The 18,746-nt window shown below is 39.3% G+C and overlaps 2 protein-coding genes across 4 annotated transcripts in view; one reads left to right on the top strand and one right to left on the bottom strand.

Annotated features, from left to right (window-relative positions):
* TMEM267 (transmembrane protein 267) overlaps positions 1 to 18,746 on the top strand; it is a 437,091-nt gene that overhangs the window by 150,008 nt on the left and 268,337 nt on the right. The gene's annotated exons all lie outside the window — the stretch shown is intronic.
* Positions 722 to 16,772, bottom strand: ZNF131 (zinc finger protein 131). Of its 3 annotated transcripts, none has more exons than XM_081941375.1 (7): positions 16,597 to 16,772; positions 13,532 to 13,670; positions 12,481 to 12,582; positions 8,817 to 8,961; positions 5,732 to 6,420; positions 4,487 to 4,617; positions 722 to 2,501 (listed from the first exon to the last, which is right to left on the bottom strand). In XM_081941375.1, the coding sequence occupies exons 2-7, from the start codon at positions 13,653 to 13,655 to the stop codon at positions 1,848 to 1,850; spliced, it is 1,845 nt and encodes a 614-aa protein (XP_081797501.1). In that variant the 5' UTR covers positions 13,656 to 13,670; positions 16,597 to 16,772; the 3' UTR covers positions 722 to 1,847. The 3 variants fall into 3 exon arrangements, with proteins under 3 accessions (XP_081797501.1, XP_081797500.1, XP_081797502.1); XM_081941374.1 differs by lacking the exon at positions 16,597 to 16,772 and adding an exon at positions 16,092 to 16,242; XM_081941376.1 differs by lacking the exon at positions 16,597 to 16,772 and adding an exon at positions 16,120 to 16,235.

The following is an 18,746-nucleotide window of genomic DNA, read 5'->3' as shown; positions in this document are numbered from 1 at the left end:
TGTGTAGATGCAGTTCCATTGAGGACTGCATTGAGTTCCATTTGCGTCCCTGTGAAGTTGCCCACCAAAGTGGTACTCATCTACTTGCGGTCCCCTGCTTTTGAACTGCTGGGTCAACGGGAACTAGTGCGTGTGATGGGAACTCACCCTGCCCCACAGCAGCAATGGATCTCTAAAGTGAAGCTGCTGATTTCCAATCCAGCGTTCTAACCCGGTGAGCCATCCTGCTCCCAGAGGCCACTGTACTGGTACTATATATTTTTCCAAAGCAGGGAGTGTCTTCCAAATGTTGAATTTCAAAGTGCCATCAAATCTAGGGACAATGGAAGTTACAAGTCTTGATTTGCCTGGTAACTATGGGTCTCTCATCAATCTTTAGCATATAAGCCTTAGACAAAGATGGAAGGCATCACTTCAGATAACAAAAAGTCTTTGGTTGGCACTAATGAATTGAAGACAGATGTAATGTCCATATGGTTGTCGAAGAACCAGGACCCCCTGCAGTTTCTTTGAGAGAAGAACCCCGGTAACCTCAAAATGAATTGATTGTACTTTCCACAATTCTCAGGGCTGGTCTGAGTGAAATGTATCTAACTGAAGGTTGGTCAGCTTCAAAAAAAAAGTAGCTGTGGAATTTACAGTGATGAAAAATTCATCCCTCCCCCCTCAAAACTATATCCATCCCCAAAGAAAATAGTACTGCATTGACTGAAAGCTTATGGATAGGTACTGTTTTATTGTCCAATAATACTGATTAAAATATTTACACTCCTACGTCTGTAAATCCACAGTTAAAACACTCATACTTATGGCTTTGGATTTTTTTCAAACCTTTTAAGCACAAGATCTTTCAATCATGGGTCATAAAGTTTAAATAATAAAACAGTAGCCTGATGCATTGCGTAGACACATTTACTTCGTATTTTTAATGTTTTTCCTTTAAATATAAAATGTACCCTTTTTTTTCTAAAAAATAAAAATCTGGTGATAAGATGCCAGTGCAACCTATTAGCCAACTCATATCTTGTTACAGATGCAGCTGCATTTTCCCAATATAATTGGCCCTTTCAATTGCCAGTGTTCAGTCCATTTTCTCCCATCCAAGTTTATTTTAATGCAGAAAAAAACCCTGATAGCGAACAAGTGAAAGCAAGATTACAAAGCACTATACAGTACTATGTACACTGCCTTTTGTATTAGCTTTGTAAGAATTGTAAAAGCTTTGTGGAAGTTTAATTACTTTATTGTGTGAAGGCACGAAGGTTTTTTGTTTTTTTTTTTGTATTCACAAAACCTAAGCACACTCTACCTCCATCCCAATAATCTTCTAGACCTTGAAAATAGTGCTTAAAGTTAGGAACATCAGCAAATAATGCAACTATTGCAAAATATTAAATGGGAAAGAAGGAAAAGTATCTTTTTTCTTAAAGCAGATTACCCAAATTTATAGATAATCCATACTAACATTGCCATTTTAACACTAAACTCATATTCTGAAAGGAAAATAGAACTTGTTTCAGAAATTTCTCACAATGACAAAACAGTATAATCTAGCAAAACTCTACAATTAAACTTCACACAAAGCTGTTCATCTCCAGAATAGCCTTTGCTCCGTGGTTTTTTAAGAAAACACACACACACACACAAAAGGGTTTTTTCCTTCCTAGAAATAAAGAAGGGGAGTTCAATCAAATATTCTAACTTTGGTCCACCTGTTCACTTTCCTAAGGGCACCGATACAAGAGAGCTGTCCCATGGGTAGGGCAAAAGTCAAACAAGTAATTTAACAAAAATAATTTGGTATTAACTTTTTCCCCCCAAATCACATATAATGCAATCAAAATTGTTTAGCTCTCCACTTTTTCCTCTTGCGTTGCCATTATTGGCTGAGTTTTTAAATCAGATTCTTCATGATCTATTCCATGTGCTTCCACCTCGTCCACCTGAACAGATGTGCTTGCTGTCAATTCTTGATCCATGGGCACTGACTCTCCCTGTTCTAGATCATGTTCCTCCATAAGCTGAGCCTGAACTTCTTCCATTTGTAACTGGTTCACATGTTCCACATCCAGCTCTTCCATGTGTACTTCAGTACCTTGTTCAGTCTGAATGTGTTCAACCTCTAAGTAGCTTATTTCAACCTGCTCTTGCAGCTCTGCTATTTGTTCATGTTTTTCTTGATTATTCTGTATCAAATCTGGATGTACCTGTTCCACAGTCACTTGGGCTGGATCCACCTGGACCTGAATTACGGGCAAGACGTGAACTTGTTCCACCTGCTCTATAATTGTCATGGACGCCACTGGATCACTGTCCACTGGAAGAATATCCTCAGATACTATTCGCTCTGAAATGTTGTGCATATCTTGCAGATGCCTCCGGAGTTCACTGCCTTGCATGAACCAAACATCACATAAGGTACAGTGGTTGGGTTTGTCACCTGTGTGTATTACCAAATGGTCCTTGAACTGATCCCAGCTGTTAAACACACTGTTGCAGACCTGAAAGAGCAAAGGCAGAGTGATTTTAGGAAAACTATTCAAACATTTAATATACGGCTGATGATTTTGGATGTGAAAATTCACTTGATCCAAGAGTAAAACAAGTTGATTTAGAACTGGACCATCTCCTGACACGTCAATCCATTTCAGGTTTTAAGGATTTTTTTGCTGAAGCCCTGAACTGCAAGGTCTAGAGGAGATTCAATAGAGTGGAATGACCCTGCAAATAGGCTGATCTGGCATCCCTTTGTCCTTCCTCCCTTTCTTCCCTCCCTCCCTCAAACAAGGCAATACTTTTTATTTAATGTGCTAAGTCATGATGTCTCTTGGCTCTGTGGATCCTCCCATAAAAAAACAGGATCATGGTTTAAATATACCCAAAGAGATCCTGTCTCGTGGTTCATCGTCAACAGAGAATATTGTTATCCTGATATGACCGCAGGCAATGCATTTTTGTTCCCAGCAAGTGGCAGCCTCATCCAATCGAGGAAGCTAAGCAGCAGCGGGTCCTGCTAGATGGGGGATTTCCAGGAAATGTGATTTAGACTGGAAAATTGGAAAATCATCCCGGAAGAAGGCAATGGCAAACTACTCCCATAGTATAATGTGAGCTGCCAGGAATCCACTGAATTAGATGTAATAAAATATAAGCAATGTAACAAAAAAGCAAACTAAAAGATAGGCTGGGGGGTGGGGGGTGGGTGGGAGGACATGACATCACCAAGAATCAAACTTGTCTGAAGGAGACATAATAAAGCTTCTGTTGACTATAGGGCTATCAAACTTGATTTCATTGAGTGCTGCATCAGGGTTGTGTTTTGACTCCAGGGGACCGGGGGTGAGCGTGGTCAGGGTGGGTGTGGCGAGCTCCTTGTCACTTGTCTAGGCTGCGTTTTTGGCTGCAATAGCGTCCTGTGCCAGCAAATGGCCTCTGTTTTTGGCTAAGACAACCTCCTGAAGCCCTATGCCAGCAAAAACGGAGGTCGGGGGGGGGGGGCTGCCCGGGCTCCATTTTTGCTGGCAGAAGGCTGCAAGAGACCGTCATAGCCAAAAACGGAGCTCAGGAAGGCGGTGTAGGGGCACTGCAGGCTGGTCCTTTGCTGTGTCCAGGGCGGCCCCACGGTCCAGATCTAAGCACCCCGGCCCGCAGGCCTTGCGTTTGACACTCCTGGTTTGCTAAATACAGAGTAACAGCAAGGAAGTTGAAGAAAAAAAAATCTGTAGATTTGCTATAAAAGAGTGGATGAGACAAAAACTAGGCAGTTGTTTCTCTTGTATACAGGGTTTGGAGAGTTTTAAGCCTTGAAAAATGTTTAAATATCCATTTTATTCTTTCAAAATCCCCGACTCCCCCATGAAAAAAAAAAGAGGCTCTGTCTTTTCTAGTTTCTAGCTCAGGCCACACAACAGTCAGCATATTCCTGAAGGTCAAAAGGTTTTATTGCTCTAGAGTTGAGGGCAAAGTATTTTTTTTAAAAAAAAACTTCCATCTCTTGGAAGAAATCAATATCTTGGAAGAAGAGCAGCATCAAGGAGATACCCAATAGCCATTTAGGTAGTTCCTCAGCTTTGATTAGTTTCCTAATAGATGCTTAGGAAGGGATAAAAAGATTGTTATCCCTCATCTATCTTCAGTTAGAACTTAAGAAACTTCTGGGATGAGAATGTTTCGTTTCTCATCCCAGAAGTTTCTTAAGTTCTAACTGAAGATAGATGAGGGATAACAATAATCTTTTTATCCCTTCCTAAGCATCTATTTTCAAAGACAAAAAACCCCCCAAGAAGTCCAGGTTGCCTTTTGGGAAAAAAAAACATCTTTGGGACTCTCACCTATCTATTCTTTACGTTTTCCTGGTACAAAAATAGTTTTAAAATAAGATATTAAGAAAAGCAGAAGATCATGTTGTTCCTCCATCAAATTCCTCCTTAATTTTGCTACTATGACGTTAAGAAATTCAAACCCAATCATTTTCTTTGTTACGAACCTGGCATTCATAAAGCTTCTTCCGTCCCTTTTTAGCACCTGCACCAGACTGGCATGCTGTCAAGTGACATTTGAGGGTGCTGTTTCTAGCAAAACGTTCGTGGCAATTTGGACATTCAAATGGTTTTTCACCTATCAAGGTAAATAGAAACAACAATTCATTTAAAGACCACCATACAGGATCAGTCATCTATTACATTCCATCTGTAAGATAAAGCAAGGTAGATTGCTGCATTGAAAATTAAGACACTATTTCGAACTATAAATTCATTCCAGAAATTGAAAAATGTCCTAAGGTAATATCAGGCTATAATGGGCAAATCACTGACATAAGATATGAAAAGATAATACATTTCGGTTAAGATAATGCCTCGGTTGTGACCACACTGATTAAAGTTGTTGGGAGTTCAAATCAAGGAGAGTTGCAAGTATAATACAAAATATCAAATGAAGAACTACATTTCCATTCAATACACTTCATAAATTTATACATTAATGAAACCATATGAGAACACATATCAAATTATTGTGAAATTTATTTTCATTGTTAATATGGCTGAACCAATAGTTCCTCAAAGATGTATCAGAAAACCTTACTTCATCTTACACTACTCCTTTAAGTAAAGCCAAAACAAGCAGCTCTCTTAGGATAAAAGACTATTTTGCTTATCTAGTTATTACATTCAATCTAATTATTCAGATTTCTTCAAGCTCAAGGAAAAAAAAAAGAACCCAGCAATTTCCATCCGATTTGTTCAAATCTTCAACCATGGGACTCTTTCTGGAATTTATATCATAATTCAATGCTCCATGGAGTTTTGTTTCCAGTCAATATATACCAACTCAAAGAAAAACATAGATTATGCTTACCCAATTTGTTAATCACTCCAGGAGTAAACACCACCACTCTGCCACTTCATATAGGAAAATAAACTATAGATAACCAAGACCAAAAGCAAATGTTTTCCTGTTTCTCTTCAAACCTTGGAATTGAAACCTCACCGTCTGTAGCTTATTCTTGCCTTATGCCTGGAAGAAGTGGCTACAATTGGTGCACCATGGTAGGAAAAGATGTGCTTGGTTCAAAGTTATCTACATTCACATCCTCACACTTCGGAAGCACTTTTTTTGCCATTGAATCTAAAGCACTGCACAGCCTTAAGGTATATCGTATTGAAGAGTTTAGCATCTCTGGGCAGAATTACGGAAAGAGATGTAGCCAGTATACAACTAAAATTGCAGGTACCTGTGTGTTTCCGAAGATGTTCTTTAAAATGTCCAAAGTGATCAAACTGCTTATCACAGTATTGGCAAACGTGTATTTTTTTGCCAGGTCTTTGTTTTTTGTTTGTTCCACCTTCATCAAGGTGGTAACAAGTAAGGTGCTGCTTCAACGCACTCTCACGCAAGTATCTTTTGTTGCATAGATCACACTTGTAGCTTTCGGTGGAATGTGTTTTCATATGCTCCTTAAAGTGGTAAAGGAATTTAAATGTGCGATTGCATTTTTCACAATGGAAAAGATTGTTGACATGCGACAGCTGAAGTTCCATGATCTCAATGCCTTCCACATGTTTGCCCATTGGATCAGATAAGTTGTCACATTCCTCCTGAATTTCATTTTTCCTTTCTCCATGGCGGAACTTGCTGGTGATATCTGCCAGAAGAGCCAAAGCAGAGTCATCTGAAGTACCTGTAGTCTGTATGTACTTTATTGGCTGTTCACCAGAAGCCACTTCCTCAAGAGACTCAATGTTATTTTCCTCCACATCCAGAGCTCCTTCGGCAATCTCCACCTCAATTTCAACTGGTTCAGATTCTGCACAAGGCAGTGTTTCAGTAATAACATTAGAGGTCTCTGCTATCTTCCTCTTTTTGGCTTTATTTTTATCTTGAACTTGATTTGATTCAAGCGATGATGTGTTTTCCTTATTCCTAGAGAACACCATAAAGGACATAGTAAGGCATGAAAAATGAAAAAGAGTCAAAGTAAGTTGGCTACTGATATAGGGCTGAACAAGAAGCAGGATTAAAGTTAAGTGCTACAACACTGCTAAAGAAGCAATGTTTTGCTATACTTAGACTTGATAGCAGGAATGTATTCTCCTTAAAGTGAAGGATTGGGGAAATGAAAATTGCTTCTAAGCAATTCCTGATACTTAAACAAGATTAAATCATAAGGGAAAAGGATGTCCACAAATATTGTCCATGGCAATATATGCAACTTCTACCAACGTATCAAAGCTATGTAAGTTTATTCAGGTTTCAGTCTTATGATGATTGATTTGTCAAATGCTAGTTTGTAAGGGATTTCAAAGCTTTTCTGAACTTTAGTAGCATGTTAGGAACAGATTCCCAGAATTTTGGGGTAAAGTTTCTGATCAGAATGTTCCTTCATTTGCACATTTGTGATGCGGTAGCCAATCAGAATCACAAATACTCATGTTGAATAGCACCTTAATGCCTTTAACAAGAAGACTGTGTAATAATATTGCTATATCAGATTTAAAATATCCTGCATTTTATTAGTTAAGAAGGATCTTTCTTCTTCTACTGGCTGTGTCTCCCATTCTCCACTTTTCTAGAATTCCGGCATTAACGGTTGAGCATTCCATGTTGTTTAAGCATAAGCTTTCTCTACTTATTTTCCAAAGTCTGGTGTTTTGGAGATAAGGCTTGTACTTCTTTCCCAGTTAACGTGTAGTAATACTCCCTGATGTCCCATTAGTATCTACCAGCCCTGAGTGGGCAGTTACAGAAACTTTGTGGTTGTCTATAATAGTGCTTCTCAACCTGGAGAACTTAACATGTAGACTTACAAAAAAACCCAGCCAGCTTGCTGGCTGCAGAATTCTGAGAGTTGAGGTCCATGCAACTTAAGTGACCATGGTTAAGAAGCATTGGTTTAGACATTCCTTGACAGTTGAGTAGTACAAGTTATTCTTCCGCTAGCCATGGTTTGTGATGACCCAAGTACTTGGGAATTTCTCCACCCAGTCCTTGCTCAATTCTCTCCCACAATTCCCATGCTAGTAAGCTGATACTCCTTGTTCTCTCTTCATAAATTGAACAAATTTTATGTGGCTGTATTCCCTGGTTAAGTCTTATCAGGGAAGAGGATATAGGCAAGGCAGAACTCCTCCCATAGTTGGTACCCACTTACAAGCCATTCCTTGAATGCCACATAGCCTTAGCTGGCACTGCTAAAAATACTATATTTAACACTGGTGGTGTTCACCAGCATAATGTTAACACAATCTCTATATTTCAATCTTTTATTTTTATCACTTTTACAACCGTATCAGCCTGGCAAATTCTTCCAGAATCAGCTAGTCTGTCTATCTGCTGATTCCTATCAACTGTTATTTCTAATCTCTCTACTGTACCTAAGTGCATCTGTCTTTGTCTGTCATGATTTTATGCTTATTTTCCATGGTGACTTCTCCATACAGAAAATGGTCTCCCTTTTTTCAACATTATCCACCGACTACACTTTTTTCTGAAAGCTCCTTAAATCCCTAGCTCTCTCAACTTATTTAGTTCTGATTATGCTTTCCTCCCATCCAACTGGGTTGCCAGGGGTGCAAGTTCGAATTCAGATTCGATTCCCAGAATAACATACCCCAGCTATTTCTTTATAAAGCCTGGTCCTCTATGATCAAATACGTTCTGCCCAGTTCATTTAGACTGCAAGCTCTTTGAAGGGAGACCATAACTCTTCTGCATTCTGCAAAACATTAAATAGTAGTGCTTGGCTTTCAACAACATTTTATTCTACACACATTAAAACTGTACACAGAGGCTTATTCACTAACAGACGTGGAATCCTCTTGCCATCCAGATGTTGTTAGGCTTCAGTTGTCCTCAGTCCTAGACACCGTGGCTAACTGTCAGGGACTATGGGAGATGAAGGCCAGCAATATCACAATGATAACCCCTAGTTCCTCATCTCAATTTATTGCATTAAAACACTAGATTCTATCATCTATTGTTTGTTTCAACTTACATATGTTCAGCATCATAAAGTCTACTTTACTGTGCAGCCTAAATGCCTTCAAGCAAATCAAGAATCATGCTTGGCCCAACTATATGTTATGGTTTTTCCAGGATGCACATATTTTAGATTGGGAACATGTGCTTAAAAAAGAATATACAGGAAAATGAATAAACCTCACAGTTTCTCCTGGGAGTAAGAATTGGGTGTGTTTCCCTATCAAGTTGCCTTTTCAGCTGCAAACACTGCAAGGTGTATATATAAAATTTCCCAGCAGCACTGTCATATTCCAGAGACACCTCAAAAGTGAATGAAAATGTAATTTGACTACACTCACCTGATTTCAAGTGCTTTAATGGCTTCTAACATCTGAAGATACTCAGCTGCTTTCCAGACATCATTTGCTTCCTCTTCTCCTTGGACCATTAGTTTTGCAGTATATGTAAACTCAATTAAATGACGAAAGGCCATGTTACTTACACCTGATTGTGGACAAAAGACAAAATATAGAACTCGCTCATTTTTCACAAGTTTGTGGCTGTAAAATATCATATTTGTTGCACAAGAGTTGCTTTTCAGGAACATAATATCTAGCACTTTTCTACAACAAATGGTCATTTCCTATATTTCAAAATTAAAAGCTATAACATCTCCAAATATGAAAAAATCATTATAGATGTGCACTATGAGAACAGGATAAGAACAGTTATTTTCATACATATCTAAAGCAAAGATGAGCTGACTGTTCAGTATTTTGGGCCTATTTTTATACAAATATTCAGTATATAAGTTGTCTGAGAACCAATGTCCTATCATGGTTAAGGTGCTAGGGAGCAGAGAGAAAAAGATCCTAGTTTCTCTAAGGCATGGAAGCCATCTGGGTGACCTTGGGCCAGTTACTCTTTCTTAGCCTCATAAAAATTCAAAGCAACCCATCAACTTGCACTGGATTTTTGTAATTGATTATGATCCATAAACTTCACCCTTCAGTACATTGTTTAGGTTGATAATAATAAATAAAAGTTGGTTTGCTCTAATGGTTAAGGCCCTGGACTAGAAACAGGGAGTTCTAATCTCGACTTGGGCAAGGAAACCAGATGATGTCTAGAAAATTGCATGTCTATGTAATTATCAGGTGTTGAAACGGATTTGAAGATGACATCACCATGTAATTAATTTGTAGACTCAATATTTTAAAATCTATTAAAAATTCTTAGGCAGAAACTAATATTCCTGCCTAGGTTGTATTAAAATTAATTTTGATAAAATTGTGATTATGTACTCTTGCTGAAGAATATAAAATATTTTTTGCTGGATCAAGTATTTACATTACATGGCATCTGTCAGTATTCCAACTTTTAATGGGTATTGATGTACTAGAAACTGGTTACTGTTTCATCATTGGACCAGGATCTTCTCTCTTTCTCTTGAACTACAAATTGGGTTTTTCAAAAAAATATCTAGTGATCTAATAGTCCGTAGTGGAATGAAAACAGAAATCCAAGCTTTGTAAAACAATAAATAAAGGTAACTTCACACATTCACAGATCTGAAATGGGCAATTTAGTCTCACTCTAGAATGCATGTTTAATGAAGAACAATTTGAAGATTAAAAAAAAAATCACAACAGTCAACTATCCAGCAGCTTCCTAAACACCTTAATTGAAAATTGTTTGTTTGTTTGTTTTGTTTTTATTGGATTTATATGCCGCCCTTCTCCCAAAGGACTCAGGGCGGCGTACAACATTAAAAAACACACACCCCAAAAGTTAAAAAGAAATTAAATATATATCCAAAAAAACAAATAGAATTTATGGAACAATACATTTAAAAATGAGTTAAAATTAACAGGCCAGGCCGGCTTGCTGGAAAAGCCAACATTTTAGGGCGCGTCGGAAGGACCGGAGGTCGGGGATTATGCGAAGCTCCGGGGGCAGCTCATTCCAGAGGGAAGGCGCTCCCACAGAGAAGGCTCTCCCCCTGGGGGTCACCAGCCAACACTGTCTGGCCGACGGCACCCTGAGGAGGCCAACTCTGTGGGATCGTACTGGACGGTGGGAGGCTACTGGTGGCAGTAGGTGGTCTCGCAGGTACCCTGGACCTAAGCCATGGAGCGCTTTAAAGGTTATAATTAATACCTTGAATCGCACCCGGAAAACAACAACAATAGTTTATTACTTCTTTAATTGGGAAAGTGTTCTTACTGTTAAAAAAACCTTGCCCTAGCAATCAATTGGAATCTGTCTCCTTGTGATTTAAATCCATTATTCCAAGTCCAGAATTTTGGGATAAAGAAAAATAAACATTGGCTTTCTTCTGTGGGGCATCCCTTCCAGCTATTTGAAAGGTATTCTCTCTCCTTCAGCTTCTATATTCAAGGACAAATAGGGCAAACTTATTCAGTCTGACTTCATAGGACATCTGATTATCTTCACTGCTTTTATGAATCTATCCCAGTTTGTCCGAAATCTTGGCCTGGAGGTGGCTGCTGCTGGTTAGCAGAGGGTGCGTGAGGTAGCAGTTGTAGGGAGTAGTAGCAAGGAGACATGGTACAAACTCGGCAGGGCTTGGTGTGACGACTGCTACATTGGATAAGGGAGGCCTGGTTCAAGCACAAAGAAGCTCAAGAAGGTGCATGAGTACTAGGAAGGCATGGTGCAAGCATGATAGGGCTTGTGGCTGCTGGAGGGTGAGAGAGGGTGCACAAATGGCCAGGGAGGCACAATGTGAGGGCAGCAAGGCTCAGGAATGATGTGTGTGCGTGTGTTTGTGTGTCGAAGGGGGGGAGGGTGCGTGATGTGTTGCAAGCCGGGGGGGGGGGGCTTGGAATAGCTCCTGTCAGGTGAGGGGTGGGTGTGAATAGCCAAGGATGCTCAGCACAACCACAACATGGCTCAGGGAAAGGGTGAGGATGTCCATTGACTTTGCTTGTATGAAGCCAACAGGTAAGACTAAATCACAGTCACACAGTGGTGTTGGAGTAGCTGGGACTTAAGAGGACTGGTCATAACCACCACTCCTTCAGTACCATTGTGATTTCAAACAAATGTCCTGAACTGAGGATTGCCTGATAATTTTATTTTGCAGCCAAAAGAGCCAAATAGTGTATAGATATAAACTAAAACTTGGCATTAGATAAAGAAGCTTAACAAATAAACTGACAAATCTTACACAAAACATCTAAAACTCAAACTATTAATGTGTTACTAAAGAACTGTCTTCTAGGATAATTACTAAATTTGGAGAAAAGAGAATGATCTTTTTTTCCAAATTAAAAACATTATCCAAGCAGAAGGAATGTTTCACTTGACTGAGACAGAAGTATAACACGGCAAATACTAGTTCATCAGCCAGAATACTCCTTTGGACCACAAACTGATTTTATCTAGAAAACAGATTTGAAACACTGGGAACAGTTTATAATAATTAATGAGGGTCTCACAGAATATATAAAACAGCATCAAAATAGAAATAGTTTAACAAACAATGTTCAATTAGTGTCGACCAAGCAAGTTTTTTTTTAAAATGCAGCCAGTGAAGATACAAAAAAAAGAAAAAAAGAATAAGGCATCAGAAAATGTAACACCATCAAAACTAGGCTGAATTACAAATCCTTCTATTCTCTTTCAGTATCTTCGTGTCCTCTACGTTTGTTGACAGCCCAATGCAACAACTGCATTGATCACTATTCTGGCTCTTGTACTTCCAAAATGGAGAATATTGGTTTTGGAGCAACATGTAACAAAAGTAGGGGAAGGGGGCACAAAAGGTCTTAACAGTCTGGTTGACTTCCAAGATTGATTAAACCTTACTACACAATTCAGTAGTAAGAACTAGTGTAAAGAAAAGTTGCCTGGAGTTAAACCACAGTCAGTTTTTTTTCTTTTGTAATCCTGCTATGATATTATGTCTACCACAGTGGGTGACTTCCAAAGCATTCCATGAGCCCTTTTATATTATATCCCCTAGTATTTCTGTACATGACTGAACCAGTAAATTACCTTCAATTTCTACTAGAGGCTCCTGAGTGAAGTCTTGGAAGAATTTGTAGAAAAACTGACTGCAAGCAGCGAGAACAGCTTTATGAGCTTTAAAATGATGACCTGGAAATGAAAAACAATGTCACCATACTATATGAAATCCCATGTTGGATATTATTGGAAGTAAGAAGAAATATGTAATATCAAATTTATGTTAATTGATAATGCAATGTCTATTGTTGACCAGTCATGGTTCTCAAAAAAAACCTCTCCAACAAGACTCTCTTTCTTACACTTACAAGTACTTAACAAGTTTTGCTGTTGTTTCAACTTTATAAAAGAAAGATAGTGCAAATAAAAGCTTTCAGATGACCTGCTGAGAAATTTTAAGTTCCAACACTCCTAAAGATATTTGTAATTTGTTTTAAGGACCTAATAGTCTGTAGCATAACACAATTCGTCTCTTACAAATTTGTGGGCCCCAATTATATGTATATTGATTTTGGTCCTCCCAAGCTCCAGAGTTATATTTATTTCCTAGAAATGTATATAATTAATTTTAAAACTTTAACCTTTAGGTTAAATGACCCAGGCTCCACCCACTTCATGTAACAGAGCAATCTTATAGCAATTTTGAGAGCAGTTTGATGGAAGATTTAGAACAGAACTACTGCCAATTTTAAAAGTCCGCTGGCTTCATCTGAGCAGAGGAGGTGAGAGAGCTCCCTGTTCTACTGCTTGCAGTATGAAGAAATACACTATGCAGGTTTTAGCACAGTTAAGAGGAAGAAGAAAAACTAACAAGACTGGCAAGGAAATCATGGTAAGAAAAAGGGTTCCTACCCTCCAAGGAGAATTTTAGAAGCATCTCTCTCTCTCCTCTCTCCCCACACTCCCTCTACCTTTCACCAAATCCAACAGTTCTCTATCCAGCTTTACAGGTGGCAGAGAATTGCTCCTTAAATAATTTCAATTTTAATTTATAACCAGATACTTCAGATTAACGTTTCTGTGGAGTAGACCTGGATTGAAGCGTGCCTAATTTGACTTTGTTTGCATCATCATAACATACCATCCACAATCAAAGTGATGTCTGTAAATTGATCCTGCTCCCGCTGTTCATTTAATCTGTCCAAAATTACTTTATAATGTTCTGGAAATTCCTGAATACAATCCATCGTCTCTTCAGCTTCCATGGCTAATAAATTTGTCTAGGAAAAAGATCAGGAAAAAGTGGACATGGATTTTTGCCAAGGTGAAAATTTCAAATAGGAAACACAACTGCTTAATAATAGTAAAAATAGAAGGCATTATACCAAGTATCTTGGTAAATAAGTTTCCATCTTCTGAAGCCATATTTTTTTTAAAAAAAATCTTCCAGTTCAAAAATTCAACTCAGAAGCAGATGGAAACAACAGGAGTCCTATAACATGGATATATATATATATATATATATATATATATATATATATATATATATATATATATATATATATATATATATATATATACATACATATGTGTGTATATATATATATATATGTATATACATTATATATATATATATATATATATATATATATATATATATATATATATATATATATATAGACATGGATATAACATGGAGTCCTATAACATGGATATATATATATATATATATATATATATATATATATATATATATATATATATATGTACATCTTTGGTTGTTCGGGTTTTCTCCCGCGTAGAATTGGAAGTATCTTCACGACGTTTCGATGAAGTCTCATTCATCATCTTCAGGCTGGTGCTTCCGGCTTGGTGCTTCCGGCTTGGTGCTTCCAGGAGCACCAGCCTGAAGATGATGAATGAGACTTCATCGAAACGTCGTGAAGATACTTCCAATTCTACCCGGGAGAAAACCCGAACAACCAAAGATGTACATACAAACACCCGCGAAAACCTCAGAAAACATATATATATATATGTATCCAAAATCAGCCATTTTGAAATCCAGTTTAGCATGTTTTTTGAATATTGAGCCTAGAGAAGACAGTCTCTCAGATACAATGACTAAACGTAAGCTATTCTTAAATTTTGAATTTAAAAAGCAAAAAAAAAAAGATAAAAATGCTTTAATGAAATAAAATCATTGTGAAGGAAATACTTTGGGGTGGTGATAGCTTAGGCATTTTAAACACACTTCTCACAGCCTTTCCATTTCAGCTATTCTGACATGTAGCAGAAGGGGTTGACATCTCCTGTCTTTAACTACAACTAATTAGAGAAAATTAAAGCAAACCCATTGATTAAACGCATGTACTCTATTTAATATATTCTTATGTTGCTTTCAACAGGAACAAGAAAGCAAAGGAAAAGAAAGAAGGGCCAGATTGGCCATTTATGAGCACGGCCCAGAAAAAAGCTCAATAAATATTGGAAAGCAAATTGTATAGATAAAGACTAATAAAAAATAAAGTTAGTCCCATTGCTGCATCTCCTGAAGTGATGGTGCAAAAATGGTTGGTCCGTGGCCATGAATGAAACTGCATGTCTTTATTTACAACATTTATATCACTATCTTTCTTTAAAAAGTGCTCAGGTAATTTCCCATCCACTGATCAGACCGAGGCTGTTAACAATGCCTTTATGCAAAGGGTGAGTAATTGGTTGCTCTGAAATTACATGTGATATTCAAGGCCCTTTTTTGCAGCTCTCAAAGCTTTCTTAGATATAGTTGAATGTCATTAGCACATTTTCGGTACAGATGAAAATGACACTAAAAAAATGCACCATGGCATAAATAACCCACTTCAAACTCTCCTTCACCCTATGTGTTTGTGGCTCTCCACCTCAAATACCAACATATTTTTATTTATGCATGTACTTCAATTTTAATTTCAAAATGTAGAAGACCCCTGACCTTCTGACAACCCTGTGTGGCTTACAAGCAAAAACAGCAGAAATACAAATAAAAAGCCTGACCAACTGGAAAACAATGTACCAGGCCATTTCAGCACACGCAACCCCCCTCAAAAGGGAGGGGCTCTTTCCAAAAGCCATGGAGAATCAAATATTCAAGGCCTTATAGACCACCAAGAGGATGAAAGCCACATGGATTTCAGGGGCAAATCTCCTTCCAGAGGTGAAGCACTGCACAAGAAAATGCACTTTCTGGGTCCCACAAGATGACCTTTGTGTCATCTTGATGGGACCTGGAGCACATCCACTCTGCTGCATTGCGCTGGATGGGCAAAAACAACTGGCAGGCAGTTCTTCAGGTAGCCAGGCTCCATGTCAAAAGATGGTCCACCATTGCTGTGTCTTCGCAGCACCTAAATATTGCAATTAAAGGGAAGGGGCATACAATACCCCCCCCCCAATGTATGGTCCTAAGGCTGTCAGTTGCAACCATCTGGACAGTGCCAGAAGGGAGCCAGGAGCAAGACCTCCAGGCTTTCTCTCTTTCCTGTATTCTAGGGGTCTTGCCTCCAGCTCTTCGTGCCCATAATAAAGCCTTCTTGTGGCAACTCTAACGGGCGTGGAGATTTGCTCGTTTTGGGATGCCAGAGGAAGAGGACTTGGCTGTTGACTTCCCCTCGTGCGGATGACACAAGAGACCCCAGGGCTGGCTGGTCCCAGACACACACCTGGCCGTAACTACAGCACTGCACGTACGTTAACCGGCAGTTCCCGGCGCCAGCCATCGTGCTTACGCCAGCTGGGGTTGGCGCAATCCTCGGGCCGGCGGGGAAGGCTACCTTTGGGGACCCACACTGCGGATGACCCTATTGGGGCTGCCTGTCAATCATCTCCACAACTACCAATCGGACCCCGGAACGGAAGAGAACGGAGCCAATGAGCGCTCAGAGCGGGCTAAACGGAAGGCCTAACCGCTGGGGGGCGCCGAGGAGTGAAAGGGTCCCTTAAAGAGAATAAAGGGCGGCGCGGGAGAGGCTAGAGCTAGACCGGGGCGAAGGGAAAGAGGCCACAGGAGCCGGCGCATGGACCAGCGCAACTCCAGCGGTGGCTCCGTCTCCAGAGCCGTTATTACGTCATCAAATCGCGCATTAAATCGATCCCTTTTCGACGCCCGCCTCGTCCGGGAGAGAGCGCCGACCCCGACAAAGTCGGACCGTTCGGCATAACACTCACCGGGAAAAATCTCTTGCCCCGCCAAGCCGCCTCGGCCGCCGCTTTTCCTTCCTGCCCGCCTATCTCGGCGAAAAGCGGGGAAAGCGCCGGCCAATAGCGCTACTCGCATTCCCGTCCTGCATTGCGCACCGGAAATGGCGAATTCAGTGACCTCCTTTACCTGTCAGGGCGCTCTCGGGAAACTGGTGGGGCCAAGTGCATGCTGGGAGAGACTGACTTGGCCTCTCAGCTGTGCAATGCATTCTGGGAGGGGCTGAGTTTTGCTTAGGTTCGGGTTATAGGCAGACGTCAATTTTTGCTTAGTAAAGAAAGCCAGGATGTCATACTTGGCAGCCTACATAGTCATTCATGAACATATATTAATACTAATGCACACACAGCATTCTTCAATCTTGGTTTACACAAATATGCAGTGAAATAAGTTTGTTTGGATACCATGAAATATCAGGAAAGAAAACTGAAAATGAGTTTACATTCTGCATGTAAAATAGACCTCTCAATAGCAGAACATGTCTTAGTATGTTAAATGATAACTACGATCATTTAAAATTCAAACTGTTAAATGATATTAGCCCATGGAAAGGAGACCACTAGGAAGTCTCTGGATTATAGGTTAAAAACTGGGAAATTTTAAAAAATGGCAGAAAGTGACATTGTTTCCCCCCCAAAAAAAGATAGTGCACTCTTCTGAATCATCAGAAGACAATATCATTTACCTTGTTTGAAATGATATTAAACTGTTGTCTAATTTACTATGAAAATGTTTTTGGTTTTTATAGCAAAAAACATAAATGCTCTTCTTTGTGAACATATTCAACACGTGTTTGAAAATTAAATTTTGTGATAATTGTTGCTCCTTTAAAAGAAAAGATTTTTTTCCTAAACATCCTTCAATCTAGCCTGAGATACTTGAGCTAGTGACAAATATCTGAGACAGCTTTTATTAATTATTAGTTAGGAAACCTCCCCAAAGAATGGCTAGTTAAGAACTACCAAGTAGCACTAGCAAATGAATTAGATTCTTTTTCTTCTTGCATATTTTGAGGAGGGGAGCAGGCTGTAGGAGAGAGAGAAGAACAATTTGGGATGACTGAAGAAAGAGATATCTGGATCCTCCATAAAACATCAACAACAAAGCAGGCAAAGATTTAGGCATTAATTGAAAGGAGTCAGTATACTTTTGATAGCTAGCACCACCAAGATCTAATATGGTATTTATCATAGTTAATCCTGGATTAGGAGAGCAAAGACTGTATGAAGAAGAGAGAAAAAACGGAGAAAGCACCCTTGAGTTCTAGTCAGTTATTCTGATGGCTCAGCCATACAAGTACTGAAGAAATTGGTGGCATAAATCACATTGCTTCCTTAGTATGCTCTTAACCCACATCTAAAATAAACCATACTGGGCTGCTCTCCATAGAGCTCCATGTAACACTGCAAGGATGCTCACTGGCAGTTTCCATTGGCTAAAATTCAAATGTCACAACTGTAGGAACACCAGTCTCCCATGCACTACTCCACCTTGCTATAAGAATGCGTATTGTGATGGGGCTCGTCAATCACCCCCCCCCCCAAAGGACTGTCCATTTATTGACCTTATAACCACTAGATGGCAGGAAAGTGTTCATCTCTGCAATGCAGTTGACTGAATTTTTGCAGCCCAGACTCAATGCATCAATGTCTTTTAGGCTGTGCCAGTATTCCAGAAAGGTATGCAACACATGTACATTTTCCAAAATATTTTTTGATCTGTTAACTCAGTGTTTCTCAACCTTGTCAACTTGAAGATGTCTGGACTTCAACTCCCAGAATTCTCCAGTCCAGACATCTTCAAGTTGACAAGGTTGAGAAACACTGCGTGAACTGATTGATCTATCAATTATTGGTGATGTTAAAGAGAACTTTGTCTCTTTTGGCTACCATCTGGTGACTACCCAGATTCATATAGCCATTGGATAGTGTTGAAGAACCAACATTTCAGAAATGTTATTAATTATTGTGTAAAATCTCAGGATATACAAAAATAGATAGGAAAGGGAAGGAAAATGGCTATATATTGAGGCCACACCAGACTATGGAAATTCCAGAGCAGAGACTTTTCAATCCCACATCCAATGACATGGGTTGAATGGAAATGCAGAGAAGAGCAA

The sequence above is a fragment of the Natrix helvetica genome, assembly GCF_964273705.1.
Source record: "Natrix helvetica genome assembly, chromosome: 2".
Taxonomy (NCBI): Eukaryota; Metazoa; Chordata; class Lepidosauria; order Squamata; family Natricidae; genus Natrix; species Natrix helvetica.
Note: the sequence above shows the minus strand (reverse complement) of the source record. Positions and strands in the feature narration are given on the sequence as shown.

Excerpts from the sequence above, each read along its gene's own strand:
- ZNF131 (XM_081941374.1), bottom strand. The coding sequence starts at position 16,148 with ATGGCTGGCGCCGGGAACTGCCGGTTAACGTACGTGCAGTGCTGTAGT. Across the intron at positions 8,962-12,480 it reads GCCTCTAGTAGAAATTGAAG|GTGTAAGTAACATGGCCTTT; the intron begins GTAATTTACTGG and ends GTCCACAATCAG. Across the intron at positions 6,421-8,816 it reads ATTAAAGCACTTGAAATCAG|GAATAAGGAAAACACATCAT; the intron begins GTGAGTGTAGTC and ends GGTGTTCTCTAG.